The sequence below is a fragment of the Callionymus lyra genome, chromosome 12 (genome assembly GCF_982586985.1).
Source record: "Callionymus lyra chromosome 12, fCalLyr1.hap1.1, whole genome shotgun sequence".
Lineage (NCBI taxonomy): Eukaryota > Metazoa > Chordata > Actinopteri > Syngnathiformes > Callionymidae > Callionymus > Callionymus lyra.
In genome coordinates, this window is record NC_141829.1 from 27,214,437 (window position 1) to 27,231,964 (window position 17,528).

General features: G+C 37.3%; 1 protein-coding gene across 2 annotated transcripts; it reads right to left on the reverse strand.

Annotated features, from left to right (window-relative positions):
* Nucleotides 1–360: 360 nt before the first annotated feature.
* mrasa (muscle RAS oncogene homolog a) lies at nt 361–16,991 on the reverse strand. 2 transcript variants are annotated; one of them, XM_087803553.1, is made up of 7 exons: nt 16,909–16,986; nt 12,633–12,705; nt 7,581–7,837; nt 6,403–6,556; nt 3,273–3,372; nt 3,073–3,152; nt 361–2,886 (listed from the first exon to the last, which is right to left on the reverse strand). In XM_087803553.1, the coding sequence occupies exons 3-7, from the start codon at nt 7,771–7,773 to the stop codon at nt 2,787–2,789; spliced, it is 627 nt and encodes a 208-aa protein (XP_087659679.1). In that variant the 5' UTR covers nt 7,774–7,837; nt 12,633–12,705; nt 16,909–16,986; the 3' UTR covers nt 361–2,786. The 2 variants fall into 2 exon arrangements, with proteins under 2 accessions (XP_087659679.1, XP_087659680.1); XM_087803554.1 differs by lacking the exon at nt 12,633–12,705 and having other exon boundaries at nt 16,909–16,991.
* Nucleotides 16,992–17,528: the final 537 nt, after the last annotated feature.

Sequence of the window (17,528 nt, forward strand, 5' to 3'; positions counted from 1 at the left end):
ATCTGGTCTGGGTCCAGTCTTCTTTGGAAGATAACTTGGCAAGTAATATGAACTTCAAGTGACTCTCTGGTTCAGTTTCCTGGAAAGGCCTCTTAGGTATTTAATTTCTCTGCCGTGGGACAAAAATTGTGATGACCAGTGATTCTTCTGTTTGTTGCAGGTAACTAAATAGATGAAACCAAAAAAGCTTAAAGCTTATCTGCTCTTCTGACGTCGATTGTTGTTGAAAGGTCTAAAGATAAATGATATGTTCCTGCTTCACAAGCTAAAGAAAACCATATGTAGTTCAACCATATGATCTGGTGATAGCACAACTGTATGTGTTTACCCTTTCTAAGGGTAGAAAGAATCAAGTCACAATACTCTTATTTCTTTATTGAAATAGAATCAACCCCTGAGGCTAGATAACAAGGCCACGTCTCTTGCCTCATCTAGCACCTCGGTCTGACACAGCCAGAGTAAACACAGTCCACATGTTCCAAAAAACAAAACACGACAACTGCACTCACAACTTGTCTTTTTTCTAATAATTAAAAAAAAATCTGCAATAAACTTCATTCACTCTACAACACTTGATACATTTTTAATAAATCAAAAGTGCTCAATTTAGGTCACATGTGATCCAGGGTACTTAAAAAAATAATTGCATCACCAGTACTTCGGTTTCATATGATTTGTCTGATCTAAGGTGAAAGGTTGTATTAGAAGGATATGTGGCAGACCAAAAACCACTTAACCTTAAACATGGATATCCAGATCCATTTGATTTCCCTAAAAGTGTTTTCTGCTGCCAGAAACAAAACTGTGCTTTATAGAGAAGACAGATGTTTTTTTTGCTTTTAGACTGAAATCTCTATTTTGACCAGGACAATCCAAAAATATTTCTCCTGGTTTTTAAGTAAATTACCACAGAAGACATTTTACCGCTGACATAATTAATTAATCCTGATATAGATTTTATTGGTCCTGTAATCAACAGTTTGTTGATATGGACAAACAGCAGCCCAGTGGCAAAGAGAAATGACACCACACTTTGCAATTTGATTGTTGATTATGACTCAAAACACAATTGCTTTTATCAAATGTTAACATTTGGTGTATGTCGTTGGTGTTTCACTGGAACAAATACATGTATGTAATGTACATTATTTAAGACAAGAAATGTCACAGCCCTATGCTTTGGTGACATTCAACAGTAAAACTTGGTCAGAAAACAAATCTACTGAAATAAATACGTTTGCTTCATGCTTTGGTCCACTGCTCCTTGTAGACTTTTGAGACAAAAAAAGTCAGAAAGACAAAAAAAACAATACAACAGATAATAATAAACAAAATATCCATAATCATTGTAACATAAAATATCTGTTAAAACACATTTCAACAATCTTATTAAATATAAAATGGGATCAATAATAATAATTTGACGTTGTTCTGGAAAGTCTCTTTAACATATGATTTATTACAAACATGTTGATTTGAGGTTTGTCTCATTCATTTTCAGTATTCTAGGGCAATGAAGGTAAGTAAGGAAGTAAAGGTTCTGTTTCATTGAATGTGAATACAATAATGACAGATAATAAAACCAGACACACAGCCTTGCTGATTTAGTTTTTGACATATTTGGCTTGTCATCCAAACATCTGTAATCATCCCACACACATCTCCTACGCATTGACAAAGTCAACAATATGCCTGTAAGAAGTCTACAGAATGTATTTAAAGTGCAAAAATGTTTTCTGTCTGACCGTATTCAATTTAGGTAATAATGAGTGTCCCAGGATTTCAGCGTGTTAACAGTAAAAGCCATTTCAAAGGTCATACGTTGTACATTCTGCTTTAACTCACACAGACTATGAAACATACTACATATTCAGCTGCTGAACCAAATTGGCCTTCAATCCTCTCCCTTCAGCGCTAACTTTTATTTTATTATGAAGCTTTGATTCCATTTTCATCCATATTTGTCTAATAAGGTGATGCCTCAACACGTGTAGGACAGTGCAAACAGCCTGTGTGTGTGTGTGTGTCGGTGTGTGTGTGAGTGTATGTTGATATGTCTTCTTATTCTACAATATGTGAGTAAGCAAGTAAGTAAAGGTTATTTGTAAAGCGCCTTTCTAGACCAGGGTCACAAAGCGCTTAATATTAAGACACAACAGGATATTGTTAAGATCCCATAACTTCTTAATCCAAAAGCTGGCTAGTTTGAAAAAAATCCTCCTACAGTCAACTCTGCATCAAATCTTTACAATAGTGTAAACCACAAAACTTTGTTTTGTTTTAAACCACAATATTACAACATTGATTCCAACTTGGCAAACAATACATCAAACCTTCTGTCTTTCCACCAGATAGACAAATGACAACTTCAACTAGAGCCCTTTGCATTTTCCTTCTCATACAGTCATTAAAATACCATCATTTTCATACTGTACAAAGACAGAAAAATAAACTTTGATCCCATCTCAGGTGTTTGTCCATGTAACAGCCACAGCTTCCTTCCCTTTTATAAGACAAGAATTACATTATCAAGGCAAGAAGTTCTGCAATCTTGTGCCTCATTTCAGAATGATGATACAGTACTTTGACTGATGAGGGAGACTTACTTTGGTGGGTAACTCTGGATTAGTGCTCATTAAAGGCATCAAGATGGCAGAATAAACATCTTGATCTATGCCAAAAACATATCCATCCTCCCTTTGTGCTCCAGTAGTTACAGAGTGCTGGGGAATTCCCTGACATACAATATGTGTGTACAAGTGTGTACAGCTCGAGCTAAAGGTAGGTCACAATATGGCACAGCGGAACCTGTGAGAACCCGTGGAGCGCTCTGCTCTCCACTTCATCTTCTTTTTTTTTTTCTGGTTTCGTTCAGGGACTTGTTGTCTGGAAAGAGATGAGAATATTTAGTCCCCATTCCCACTGTAAGGCATTTTTTATCAGACCTCAAAAAATTCTATACAGGCACATCTTGTTGCGGATTAGAACTTTGCCAGGGTTTCTGCGATTCCAGCCCCCCTTAACCCCGACAAGGGAATGAACAGTAAAAAATGAATGAATGAATTGTAGTACCTTATAACACGCACTAACTCGTGAAAGGCTTTGTCCACATTCATTGGAGGATCCTTGGCACTGGTTTCGATGTAAGTTATCTGAAATACAAGAGCAACATTTCATGTTTATAGATAGTATTGTTTTTTATTAACATGTTTTCAGATTGTATGTGTGTGTGTGTGCACACTTGTCTGTGCTGTGCATGTCCGTCTGCTTACATTATGTTTAGCAGCCATCTCTTGACCTTGATCACTGGAGACCTTCCTTAAATGTACCAAGTCCACTTTGTTAGACACCAGCACCATGGGGAAGGATTCTCTGTGAGGACATTTAACATTGTCAAAGAGAATAGATGAGTCTTGCTAACAGGAGCCGGGTTTTCCAGATTCAATCGTTCTTAAAAACTTCAAAAGGCACTTAGAAAGGGTTCCGCTAAGAAGATACGGGTGTTTCCCAGACGCTTTCTTAACTGCCTTCTTAGGAGAACCTTAAGATCAAGCAAAAGACGCTTCGTAAGAAACTCTTAGTTGGCTTCACAACGCCCTCATACAGTGGACCCTCTCAAAGTTCAATTACATCTGTTTACTTGATATCTGTGAAAGGCCACAGGGTTGATTAGGTTTTTTGTGTGTAGTTGTTAGAAAACCTATACATTTTGTATGTTTTATTTGCCTTTGGAGTGATCACCGTTAAAGGGCATCTAATGTGTTGATTTAAGTGTGTCTTAAATTGACCTTGGACCTCTATTTTACTCATCAGTATGTGTCTGTATGATCAAAACTGTCTTTTGATTTAAATATTTATTAGAAAATGTGCTTAAGCCCCACCCACTGAAACCACTTTGTTGTTCCTGGGAAGTAAGTCTTGTTAACTATAACCACACCCACTTTGTTGTGGTTGGTCAAGCATCGAGGTTTGTCACATTGCGTCATCAGTCCCGGAAGTCTCGACCTCCAATTGACTCGTTGTATGAAGGCAGGTTGTGATTTCAGCTGGCTGGAGGAGTGAAGCCAATTATTGCGTCATAATGGACTTCACTTTCAATGTAGTGTGTGAACGTAAAAAGGCGAGTTTAATGTTATCTTAAGAATTAATTAGACTCACAAATATTATTTAATGTTTAATAGTTTAGTCATAGTCATGTCTTGTCTCATGATTTTATTTTGAAACCTGTTTTGCATATCCTTTGTTTCCTGAGTTCCACCATGCCTGTTGCTCATAGTAGCTGAAGCTCATCACCTGATCACCACCTCGTCAGCAGGGCTTAAAGCCACCTCTCCTGCAGCAACAGGCGTCAGATTATAATCGTCACTCCCGGTCTCCTTCACTTTTCGTTCTCCACCCAACGTGCACTTTTGGTTTTCCCTTGGACTGTGATATGGACACTTGAACATTGTTTTTGTTTTTTTTATGAACTTTTTTGATCAAAACCTTTTGATTATTTCCATTTTTGGTCTGTTGTTTGTTTGCATCAGCATTGGGTCCAGCATGAAAGATTATCTTAACGCAAGAGTGACTCTGGAAAAAACACTTTGATATGATTCTTTGATTGCATTCTTAAGAGTGCACCTGAGAAGATTCTAGCAGAGCTCTACAACGAATCTGGGAAACCCGGCCAATATCAGTCTGCTTTCCGCAGAGACAGCTGCACATATGTGATACAAACATTAGATCTTAGTCACTCGTACAATCATTTACATTTGCTGCACTTTGCTCCCCTCCCTCCCTGATGGCTGTCAAGAACCTCTTCAAAGCCATACAGAATTTTTTCTGTACGGCCTCACCAGGGGTTTTGCCTCAGCTACCATCAAAGCTGCAGCCCACTTGGTCTGCCAGTACCTTTCAGCTGCTTTAAGAGACTCGCAGGCCTAAAATAGGCCCGATAGACCTCTTTCTTCAGCTTGACAGCATCCCTCACCCGTCCAGGGACAGAGACACCATGAGGTCAGCTCAGCAGGAGGTGAAGCGATGCTTGAGGGAGGCAAAGAACAACTACAGGAGGAGCCTGGAGGAGAAGCTGAATGGGGGACAAATAAGAGAGGTCTGGGATGGTGGTAAAACCATCACTGGACACAAACAACTTTTTCAACAGGTTTTAACAGGCCACGTCCCCCTCACTGCAGCCTGCTTCAGAACCTGCCCCACCTTCCTCGGCCTCCCTCAGCTTGACACAGCCGCTTCCCAGCATCACCTCACTCCAGGTCCGCGATAAGATTTGTCCAGTGAAGGCTGCTGGTCCTGACAAGCCGTCTGCTTGGCTGCTTGTCAGGTTGCTCCTCTACACCTACCGTCCTGCATCGGACCTTTTCCCACATGGAAAAAGGAATCGGCTCAGTGAGGATCCTGTTCCTGGATTTCTTAAGTGCCTTTAACACAATCCAGCCCACTCTGCTGCAGGACAAACTGACACAGATGCATTTGGACCCTGGTCTGGTCTCCTGGATCTCGGACTGCCTCACTGATCGACCACAGTACAGTGGTACAGTGACCACCTCAGGCTGAAGGACATCACGTCTGACTCTGTGGTCTGTAGTGCAGGAGCACCTCAGAGGACAGTATCGGCCCCTCTCCTCTTTACCATCTACACTTCAGACCTCTACTACATCTCCGAGCTGAGCCTCGTCCAGAAGTATGCTGACGATACTGCCATCGTTGGATGCATCAGGGACAACAGGAGTACAGGAGTCTGATACGTGACTTTGTGGACTGGAGTGAAAGGAACCACTTCCAGCTGAACACCTCAAAGACCAAGGAGTTGGTCTTGGACTTTGTGAGGTCCAGGACAAAGCCACTTCCAGTGTCCATCAGAGGTGACAAGGTGGAGATAGTTGATAACTATAAGTAACTCGGTGTGTGGCTGGACAGTAAACTGGACTGGTCCTTCAGCAAAGACCATGTGTATAAGAAAGTTCAGAGTAGACTGTACTTTCTGAGGAGGCTCCGATCATTTAACATCTGCAGGAAACTCCTCTGCATGTTCTACCAGTCTGTGGTGGCCAGTGTCCTGTTCTACGCTGTGGTGTGTTGGGGTGGGCATGTGTCCAAGAGGAGTGTGAACAGGGTGGACAGGTTGATCAGAAAGGCTGGTTCTGGGGTTGACATGAAACTGGACTCACTGGTGATAGTTGCAGAGAGGACTGACAGATGTTACTGTCCATCATGGATCATGACAGTCATCCCCTGAACACCACTTTGCCTTTTTTTTTATGAATCTATTGTCTGTGTTGCTGTAAGCTGGAAACCAATTTCCAGAAGGAGGTCTCCAGCGGGATTAATAAAGTTTATCTATCCATCTATTCCCCTGCTAATAAAAAGAATGAAGAAGGATATTTATTCAGTGCGAGTTACCTGTCTTTTACCCGTAGTATAAGTTGATGGAATCGGTCCACGTGTTCGAAGCTAGCCTTGTCCGTCACAGAGAAGACAATAAGGAAGCCATCTCCTGTCCTCATATACTGCTCCCTCATGGCACTGAACTCCTCCTGGCCAGCTGTGTCCAGCACTGAGGTCAAACAAAGAGCCGAAAGAGAGAAAAAGCATTTAATTTATGTTCACTTTTGCATTATTCAATATGCATTTCAACCGGTGATTTTACAAGTTTCTGAAAATTTAGAGCAAAAACAAGACAGGAACCATAAACTGTATTTTCCTTTTTTTATTGGTTGCCCTTCCTAAATAAGTAAATATCAGAACAGTCATTTCCATTTTGCTTTCATCTCTCGTGAACCTTCCAAAGAATATTAAGAAATGGACTTTTTTTCCCAACTTATAGTGAAATATATAAAATACGTATATTCATAGGGAAAAGTAAAAAAGGCAAATTAAAGTGCTACGTAAAAATGTATTTGTATGTATTAATCTGTTATCTGCCCTAACTTGTTTGACAGTATGGGAATAATACATTCTTTATAAAGTAATGTCTTACTCACCTTGACGAAACTTAATTTTCTTATACTGTAGATGATTAGATATTATCAATCTTTTTTTTTATAAATGTCACTGAGCATATGATTTGCTATACTGGCATTTCATAATGTTGCCCTTTTCCCATACCAATGTCGACACTCATTAGTAAAATATTAGCAGCCCACCCTAGTGGTTGCAAACTTCTTTTTTTTTTTTCGCTACCAACTCTGTGAAGAGTAAAGTGAAAGAGTTTATGCAAACATTGTTTTTTATTTAAAGCTGAAATTAACAGTGCAGTGCATCACATCGAACAAAATGATATCCGGGATGAGATGATACCAATTCAGTTGATACATGGCATCAGGGATGAATAATTGTGTGCAGAAAACAAGGAAAAGTAGGCAAGACAACCATGCGATTTGTGGGATGAGCCTGACATCTACCAGTTTATCATCATTTATCATCTCTATTTAATTGGAGCTGCAATTACAAAATGGACATGGCTGTAAAAGTAGTAGAGAAGTTTGTAATTTCATGTACTGCTGGAAGCTAGGGTTAGGAAAAAGCCAGCAGATACTGCAGTAGTTCATGGACAAGTTAATGATTTAGCTCCTGCTCACCATCAAGTATGGCCCATTGTCCATCAATCTCTGTGTGCTTCAGATATGAGTCTTCTATCGTGGGGTCATAGTCTGGCACAAATATCTTCTGGAAAAACTGGATGGTGAGGGCACTCTTTCCAACACCACCATCCCCCACCACCACCAGCTTGTATGTTGGCAGGTTTTCACTTGGAACAGCGCTAGTTGCCATGGTGACAGCAGGAGCCGAGATACAGTTTGAGGGCAAGTTTGTAGGTGTCACACAAGACCCACACCTGTCAATAGAAAAAGGGGGATGGATATGGAAGAGAAAAGGGGAGGAAGGAGGGAAAGCAGACTGATTAAAGAGAGAAACAAGGGTCAAATGACCATCAACATATTACCCCATAATACTATTTTAATTTTTGTGAGATTTATAATTATTTGTTATATTGTCATGTGTGATGTGCAGTGCTGTGTCATTAAAAAGTTCAAAAAAGTTAAATAAAGATATTTTATTCAAATCAATGTATCTAGTTTAATCATAATAGGCAGGACTGGCCAATGGGGAAGGGGTGTTATATGTTGACTCTATTAAAAATACTTATAATAACTTGAATCAAATAAGTGCAATTCAATTTTTTTAAACCAAAATGTCTCGTCCAATTTTCATACTTTACATCTCCTGCACTATCCTCTCATACTTGTCTGGCGCTTCTGACTTCCTCATACAGTACCACACTTCCTCTCAAAGAACTCAGGGTTTCTTTAGATCAACAAAGACATGGTTAAGCTTTTTCTGACATCTTTCTAAGTGATATTCTCTTTCTTGCTGCTCTGTCAAAGTGCAAATCCAAAGATTTCAACGTTATTTTAGGATTGTATTTTACTCATTCAATTCTCACAGCCCTGCTTCCTGTAATTATAAAGAAAGCAAAAATATATAAAATAATCCACTGGGATTATAGAGTCACAGAGGCCAACATTTGGTTTCAAACAATGCATTCAAAGAATACTGTACTTTTACTACAATAATACAAGTAATCGTACAAACTTAAACAAATTAAACAGTTAAAGAACCTTTTTATTACAGATATACAATTAGAATAGCCAAATCTGTTGTAGCTGAATTATCTTAATATGATCGTACATGTATGTGTATAAAACAAAAAAATGACAGTGATTTGAAGCATTGAAACAAAAATGTTTGATTGTAGCTGAAAAGTTTGTCTGTTTTACTCAAAGTGTATCTTTGTAAAAAACTTTCAGATTTGCTGAAACAGATGTAAAGAACACAATTGAATTGTTGAAATGAATACATAAATACAATACAACACATAAAGCACATATTTATAATAAAATAAATACATTTCTCTTAACTAAGCAAGAATAAAGATACAGTTAGATGATATCAAACACAAAAAAATAGGAAAGAAAAAGAACAGTGTGGTGTTGTGGAGTTTATGGGGACATTCTTACATATTAACAAGTATGTGGGCAACCAGGAAACAGCTGTCAGCTGGCAATGGTCCATCCTATCCTGCTACACACAATAGAGGGAAAGAAGATGTTTCCTTCCTCTAAAGTCCAGTTGGTTAGTAGTGGTCAGCACATAAAAAAAATCCATGTAACTATGATTTCTATTTGTTTCATAATGGTGGTCCTTGATGCTAAACTTCTGACGCCTGACCCAGGAAGCTGGGAAAAGCTGTAACTTGCAGAAGATAATAAAGGAATGAATGATAAAATCATGTAGTTATTGTAGTTTATTTTGGAGATGTACTATCCTAGTAACAAGCTTAACATAGATTAATTAAAAATAAACTGTACAAACAAGTTTAAATGAGCCATGCTCTTAGCCATATTTTTTCTCATCCATCAATAAATGTTGTCTTGTTGTCACTGGTCTTGTTCACACTAGAAGTCTAAGCAGTAGCTGTTGCCTTGGGAAAGGAAAACAAAGCAGTGTGACAACAGCAAACAAAATTCAGTAGTAACAGATTGCCATCATAAGGAACGATAAATCGCATTTGCGTTATAATTGTGATATAATTGTAAAATGTGATTATTATATCGCAAAGGTTGCAATTTTATGTTAATGACACTTTCGAGCTGTCATGTAGTCACGTGACTTACCAGTGGCGCCGAGTGCAGCCGAGCGCAGACGCGAATGCTCCGCTTTAACCCGTTGATCACTGACGTCTACAGAAGCTAAAGAGCAGCAGTATATGACAACTGTGAGGATAAAATGCTACCACTGTCTCAACAACATGGAACAACAGACGCCCGGTGATATGTGTGGTCCGTCAAGGCCTTACTATGATGATGGCAGCTCAGATTAATAACCAGACTAAATGGTTTTCAACACATTTACACCCTGACATCAGTTCGTAAATTTGAATTGAGACGTGTGATGCTGGCGTGTCTGTGTGTGCGCGCACTTGTGTACGTGCGTGTTAGTGTGTGTGTGCTAATCCAGTTAATTACCTTGTACAATCAAACTTTTTTGAATGTTTTTGCAAGAGTTTTTAAAGTTGTTACAGTGAATATATTGTGTTTCTTTACAAGTGTAATTAAAGTAAATAATTGAACCTTGTCCCTTTATTTCGATATATTCTTATTTTGTCTTTATCTTAAAAATGGCTAAATAACTTCATCTTAAAAATCACAAAGAAATAATTGTATTAATTATTTTTTATTATTATTAAGTCAATTATTATTGTATTAGAGAAAAAATTCATAAAAAAGGACATTGAAATCTCATATTTAATCGCAATATTTAGGAAAACAATCTCAACTATATTACTTTCAAAAAGCGTTCAGCCCTAGCGATCATCTTATTTATGTCTTTACATTCTGACAACATTTTCTGTTCACCCTCTGCTACAATTTAAACATTTTTTAAAAGCATGCACTAGAAAGTCTATCGTTGCATTAGTTATTTTGTGCAAATATGTCCATTAACAAAAATAAGTAATTCAAATGTAATTACAAATTAATTTATTGCCCAGCCCTGAAGCTTTTTATATATCATTATTACTAGCTTTTTTATACGAAAGTCAGTCAGCGCCGATATCTAGCGTTTTGATGATTATTCAGCATCTGCCATTTCTTTTATCCAGTGGCCGATAATAAATCAATTAGAAATTAGGTTGTTTCGGCTCTGAAGCAGCTTTCTCCACTATTTACCGCAGAGGACAACCAGGCAGGCTTTGGCTTTCTACTTAATCTGAATGTATTGATGAAAATATTGGGTCAATTCTAGCCTGAAGAGATACATACTCTTGTTGTGGATTCTAAGTTTGTAGTCTTCAGGTCAGGAACAATACTTCACTTTTTTGAGTTATTTAAACTTTATGATACTTTAGATCAAACTGCTACAGTTTTCAGACACTGCAGCAGCACAGAGACACGTATGCCGTCGCTCCGAAAATTTAACTTCTAGTGAAAAGACTAAACTAGAACTGGATGTCAGCATGTCAGCAAGTCCAGCATCTCTCCTACTTCTGGACCAACCTGAAAATGCCCAGCTTGATGCTCCATTTTCGCTACATCCAAAATAATAGAGCTCTATTATCTTTTAGTTTGCTGGCCAGCACAAACAAACAAACAAAAAATATTCTCAAAGACAATAGACATTCCAAACCGAGGAGGCTATTTTCTTTTTTGTTTATTGAACATTTTTGGGGTATATAATTTTGTTTAATTGTGAAAGTATGTTCATGTTGTTTTGAATAGGAGACAATAAATAATGTGTTGGGTGAATGAATGTTCTTCCGTCCATAATAATTTAGTAAACTGGACACTACTATCAACCGTGAATAAAATCTTCATATTTGTTAGGCAGCAAAGCTGAATGAAAGGATCAGACTCCAGTGTTTTAAGCAACAGTTACATCCTGACATCAGTATGTACGTTAGTATTCTCACATGTGCTGCTGCTGTTTGTGTTCATGCCTTTGTGTACTCCAAAGTATATTACCTTGTAGTTGCACTTAAAGATGACAAACTGTGCAAAAATGTGGAAAACTAATGCAGTTTTTGCACTTTTGTTTACTCTGCAATAAAGTTTGTGTGATGCATTACTGACTGAGAAACATAATTATTGGCAGTGATTTTTTTACATGCTTCAAGTTTTATATTGTTGAAGTAACTAAATAAACCTTTCAATGTTTTCTTAATTTGCCTTTATCTTAAGAATGGCTTTATCACTCTATCTTAACAATCACAAAGAATTACATGTTTTGTAATATGAATTAAATAAAATATAATTTAAAAAAAACATAAAAGGAAGACATGATCGAATTAGATTATTTTCCAAAATCCTTCAGCCCTTTAATTTATCGGAATTTACTCCATTCTGTAATCTGTTGCTGCTCATTAGGGATTATTGAGTTTAAATACTCCTTTTGGTAAACATTTTATTTCACTCTCAGCCTATTTCTTTGTGAACCATGGCTTGGTTCCTGACCCATTGGTTACAGTCTTGAAGAAGTCAAGAAGACGCCAAGACACTTAATTATTTTAAAATCCCATTTTACTTAAATCTTTTATATTGTTTCACTTGGAACATGATTGAATCTGATAATTTGTGTGTCTGAGACATTAGGTTAATATCGGGATAAATTGCTATATTTACCCAGACATTTGAGTTAAGGAAGGTTTGGTTAGAAAATAATTTTTTGTCCTGTGCTTAATGTTAAAAACATTTTTTTTCCTGCAAAAAAATGATTTGTCCTGTGCTAAATGTGTTACCTTTAGCTCTGTACTTTCCATCATCGTTTGTGCGAGTGGCTCTATAAAAAGAGCGCTAAGAGGGGGACTGAAACAGAATTCACTGCCTAGTGTCCCTGAGAGTTGAAACCGTTCAGTCAGATGCCCATTTATCTTAACTAGCTGCGGATTTTTTATTTAACGAGTTTATGCAATTTAGGAACTGTTTATTTAAAGCCAAAATCTCTCCACCTGCATAACAAAACTACAGCGAACTTGCTAAAATGCTTTTTCTGAATCAAGAATGCATTTAAATTGTTTCTAGTGATGTGGGTTATTATGTGAAGAGTATGTCCATTGTTGTCATTGGTTTCTTTACCTTTAATAAAGCCGGTCTGATCCTCATCCATCTGTGTACATTCCGTTCATTCCATCCATTTTGAAACGCAAATCTGAAAACGCAAAAAACTGTTTTTCTTTTTTCAATAGGTGTTACAGGTTTAAACTTTTGTGTTATCTCTGCAATCCAGATGACCAAAATGACCGATGTATGCCTCCCAAGCAAGCAGTACATCCTCACTCTAGGCTGACACCTGCTGCACTCTTCTCCTCACCCATCAGAAGTCAGATGAGCTTTTTCATGGCCACCGTGTACAAACTCTTTTTGGGGCAGAAATAATCAATAATCCCCAACAGTATCCGGTATATGTATCATATTTTTGAACTTCAAACTGTCAAACGGATCATAGAAAATGAGAATTTAAGTCTCTTACTAATATTTGTTACTACGCCAATACTCCTTAAAGGGTAAATTTACTCAAAATTCAAACTTCACTCATTTTCTACTCATGTCGACTGAGGGTCAGGATTATTTACAGAGTAATCTGTTCCTTTTTATTGTTGTACATTCTTGGTGCACCTCTGTAATGTCTATTGTGAAGCCTTGACGAGAGGAACTGTTTCAGAAAAAAAAAGTCTATATTTTTAAGCCCGTTTGTAGCAGAAGTTTAAATAATAAAAAGCGATACAGACAGAAAGTATTCCCGGTATATATCGCGAGCGCTTACAGTGTATACAGTAGACTTTTTGCGCTGTATAAGTGCTCGTGAGGGCTGATACTCAAAGCCCTAGTATTGGTTTTGGGACATAAAAGGTTGGTGCATCCCTAGTCATAGGTTGACAATAGCTTTTTTATTTCATCTCTGATTTTGCTTTTGATATAGCATTTCTTCTCTTTCCTTCTTTAACACGATACGATCAAACAAATTATTATTATTTTTAGACATTATTAACTTAATTATCATCAACTAGTCTTTGAAATGATCTAAACAGAAACTAATCCTTTCAAGCAAAACATCCCAAAGCCATTTAAAGAGAGCTCACTGTGTTTAACAGAATTATGCAGGGCCAGCTAGCATCCATGCCATTGGCAGCAATCATTAACTGCTTTGTGGGCAAATCTAACAAGAAAGAGAGAATACTTGTTGGTAATCTCTGTACATACAGCTGACCATGAATGTGCCTTCTTCCTGATGAATAAGGTAACATCTTAAAGCAAAGCATCATTGGCTCACTCTACCAATATCCTTACCTTTATATGAAGACAGAAGAGGTAGTTTTAGTACAAGTATGAATTTGTTTTCTTCAACAAGAGCAAAATTATTATTCTTGGCCTTTCTGGACGCACTCGATGGTACTCAATATGACGTTCCAACATAAAAAGCCATTGCATTTAACAGAAAATGACGTTGGAATAGTCCACTGAAGTAACTTATATATACCAGCAAGTGAGGGTTTGCATGATAAATGGAAAAAGTGGATTAAAAACAAATAAATAAATAAAAATGACAACATACATCCCATTTTGGCCTGAAATAAATACTCAAGTACTTATATTATAATAATTAAAACCTTTTTATAGTGAAACATGTGTTATCGTTTAATAGATTTGACCTGTCCCGTTGTTATATAATGTCAGTGTTCGAAATACCCGTCTGCAGTCTGCAATTTGCAGATCAATTTTTGGGACTGCAGAAGAAAAATTAAACAACCTGCAATTTTGCAGAAGTCTAAAAGTCGGATCGGGTACGGTGAAAAAGCTGCCTTCCACGCATTTTAATAACTATATTTTCAGCGCGTCTGCTGCAGAAAAGATGTGAGCAGATGTTTGAAGAGGAAAAATCGCTTCGCAAGATTTAACACCACTAACTTTATTAAGCATTTAAAGACACATCACAACAAAAACTATTAACAGGTCGGAGAAAAAAGAAAGACGAAACAAAACAAAGCAGTAAACTTTGCTGTTCTGTAGAGACGACAGCAACTTTCAGTCAACTCCGTGAAAGTCAACAATAACAAACCTTCTTGTTAAGTGTTAATGTTGACTTTATCAATGAATCTTCCTCAATCCAATAAATAGAGAGTTTGTGTTAGATAGAGAGTTTGTGTTAGATACTGGTTGAATAAAGACTGACAGCGCAGAGTTCTGTGTGTGTGACATCACGGACGTTCCGCTTGATTTCAATTTCACAAACTTCAGGACGATCAATGATGACACAAAAATACAATACAGGTTTGGATTAGTCATAGCACCGTTAAATGCTTTACTAACCAACTTTTAAAACATATGAATCACTAATGTGATTATTGATTGTTTCTTGTATTAAAATTGTGTTTAAAACCGTGATCATGAACAAAAGTCAGATACACCTCTATGTCCTTCTATGTGCACCTTTTGTGATTCAGACTAGTTTATTGGATTTGTTTACATAATTTGTTTGTTTATAATATATTATTATACTGAATGTGCTTCTTTATTTACATCTATTCTCAAAGCCATATTAATTTTAAAGCAGAGACGACTCTCAGAATAAACTAGTCAAATAAACATATTCTAAGTGTTATTACAAAAGTGTCATTATTATTTAGTTCTGGACTTTTTGTGATCACTTTATAATCTTGTCATTTACAGGGTTGTTTGCACTTTGTTCCACATTGTCACCCTTAGTATTTTGTTTCAGCAACTCGTCAACTTCACAGACCGTCTATGCATTTTTCAGGTTATAAGGAAACAAAGTTTACAATTTAACTTTTTTTCTTATTTTCATTTTGTTCTCAAAATGCTGATAAACATTAAACCAATTATTTTAAACTTTGTAATTCTATAAGTTATTATTGTGGTGATACCTTTATTAGTATGTTGTGTGAAATGATGATGTGTGGGTGTGATGACAAGTACCGTACGTTTATAAATTGATTGATATACTTCTAGTTGTAGTTACACAAGGAAGAGGGGATGAAAGACCAGTGGAGGTATCAGGGAATGATAACTTCGCTGCAGAGGAGGATCTGTGAACACTCAAATTAAAAGTAAAGTGAGAGAAAAAAGAGTTACAGTAATGTTATGGGTTACAAAGCTATATATGATGTAAATGTAAGCATAGTTAGGTTGAAAGGTTGTAGTAGGGAGGTTTGTGTATTTGCAGAAATTATTTTCAAATTGCTAATTTTCAGAACACTGAAAAAAGTATTGATATTGTTTAGCACTCTAATGTTCCTTCATATTCAGATGTATTTTTATTTCAACTGTTCTTATTATGAGAATAGGCCATCATTAATACCAACTGATGGGATACTATAGAAGTTTAAAATTATGACTGTGTCTGTGCATGTGTAATATTGCACTTCAAGCTTGTCTCAATTTAAAACAATGTTTTCTGGTTAACTTAGTTAACTTCCGTGTAAAGATTCACGAGGTTCTTTCAGGCATTTCCTAAATGACTTTAAATGTGCAATATTTAGTGTTACATGACAACATTATATAAATAGAGTTTTTCACCATATTTTGTTGGGAAATGGGTCTGAAAATGTGAGTGTTTTTCAAGCATTATTCAGACTAGTTACATACTACAGAGCAGATGTTTGTAAGAGGGTGCAAACAGCAACTAAGCATTGCTAGACATCATGGTTATTATGTAACCTCGCTGTAATTATTATTTGCTGGATTTAATAGTATTAATAGATGGATGTAAATGGAAGCTTAATGGTCTCTCAACGTGCGTGTGTGATGCTTCTGAATGATCTCATCTGATGATTTTATACATCAGGAATCTCTGCAGCAGAAATAGAATGCGGATTCTGACAGAAGGATACACCACGATTTCTCTTTCGCTGTTAAACACACCAATGGATGACAAAAAAAAGGTTCAACTGTGCAAAAAGACACGTCACAAAGGTTTTGTTAGAATTCTATACAGAGTCGTATGTCTGACTGGTTCGACCCACTGTGAAAATGTTCCCCACAAACAGACGAGGCCTGTCTTGTGTGTGTCTGTACGTGGACACGAAAACAGCCGCTCCTTTATGAATCCGCTAGCTTCATCTTTTCTTTAAGTTAGCCTATAGGTTCAGTTTCCGCACACCGTTGTGTTCTTCCACGACGACGAGAGACACGAGCTAACCGGCGACATGACAGTCCATGACTAGTAACTACCATGGAATTAGCCGAGCCTGAAGTAACGCTGGCGCTAGATGGAGTCATGGAAGTAGAAACGTGCGCAAACACATTTCCCTGGGAAATAAAGCGACTTACTGAAGAGAGGTCCCCCCTTGGCGAACACAAAGAAATCCACCTACTCCGACATATTTGTACTCACTTCTGTCCTCTGGAGCGCAGACCTCCACCCTCCTCTCTCCTCTGTCGGGAGTGAGCTCCCACATCTGTGAGACAATACGCGGAGCTAATCTTTGTATTGCAACAGCTGACGCTAAAAATAGAACCGCCCTATGGAGGGGGGGGGGACACTATTTGAATTGGCAAAGCAAAAGAGAACCTTCAAATTCTGGTATTTTTCTTTTCACCACTACATATTTTAATTCGCGAACGTTTACTTAATAAGTGTAATTATCCACCAAAGACCTTGGATTTTAAGAAACTATAGAAGAACGCCCCCCTTTCTTCGACAAATGGGCTGTTCCCCGGTTGAGCCGCGCCAAACAGAGCTGTTTCTGTCATTCGGTCAAAAAAAAAATAGAGATAAGTGAAGTGAAGTGAAGTTTAGAGACAGTGATTGCTGTGGAGACCGCCTTGGTGCATTCATAATTCTAAACTCGATTTTATTTTACCTTTTGTGCAATTAATTTGATATAGAAATACACTTTAGCAAACATGTGAATTCTCAAATGGATCATAAGGAGAGCTTCAATGAGCTGTAGCAGCAAATTATTAACAACAAATAACACAATGATATAAATGACGCAACACATAAAGAAAATA

Excerpts from the sequence above, each read along its gene's own strand:
- mrasa (XM_087803554.1), bottom strand. The coding sequence starts at position 7,773 with ATGGCAACTAGCGCTGTTCCAAGTGAAAACCTGCCAACATACAAGCTG. Across the intron at positions 3,373-6,402 it reads ATACTACGGGTAAAAGACAG|AGAATCCTTCCCCATGGTGC; the intron begins GTAACTCGCACT and ends ATGTCCTCACAG. Across the intron at positions 3,153-3,272 it reads AGATGGCTGCTAAACATAAT|ATAACTTACATCGAAACCAG; the intron begins GTAAGCAGACGG and ends CTTGTATTTCAG.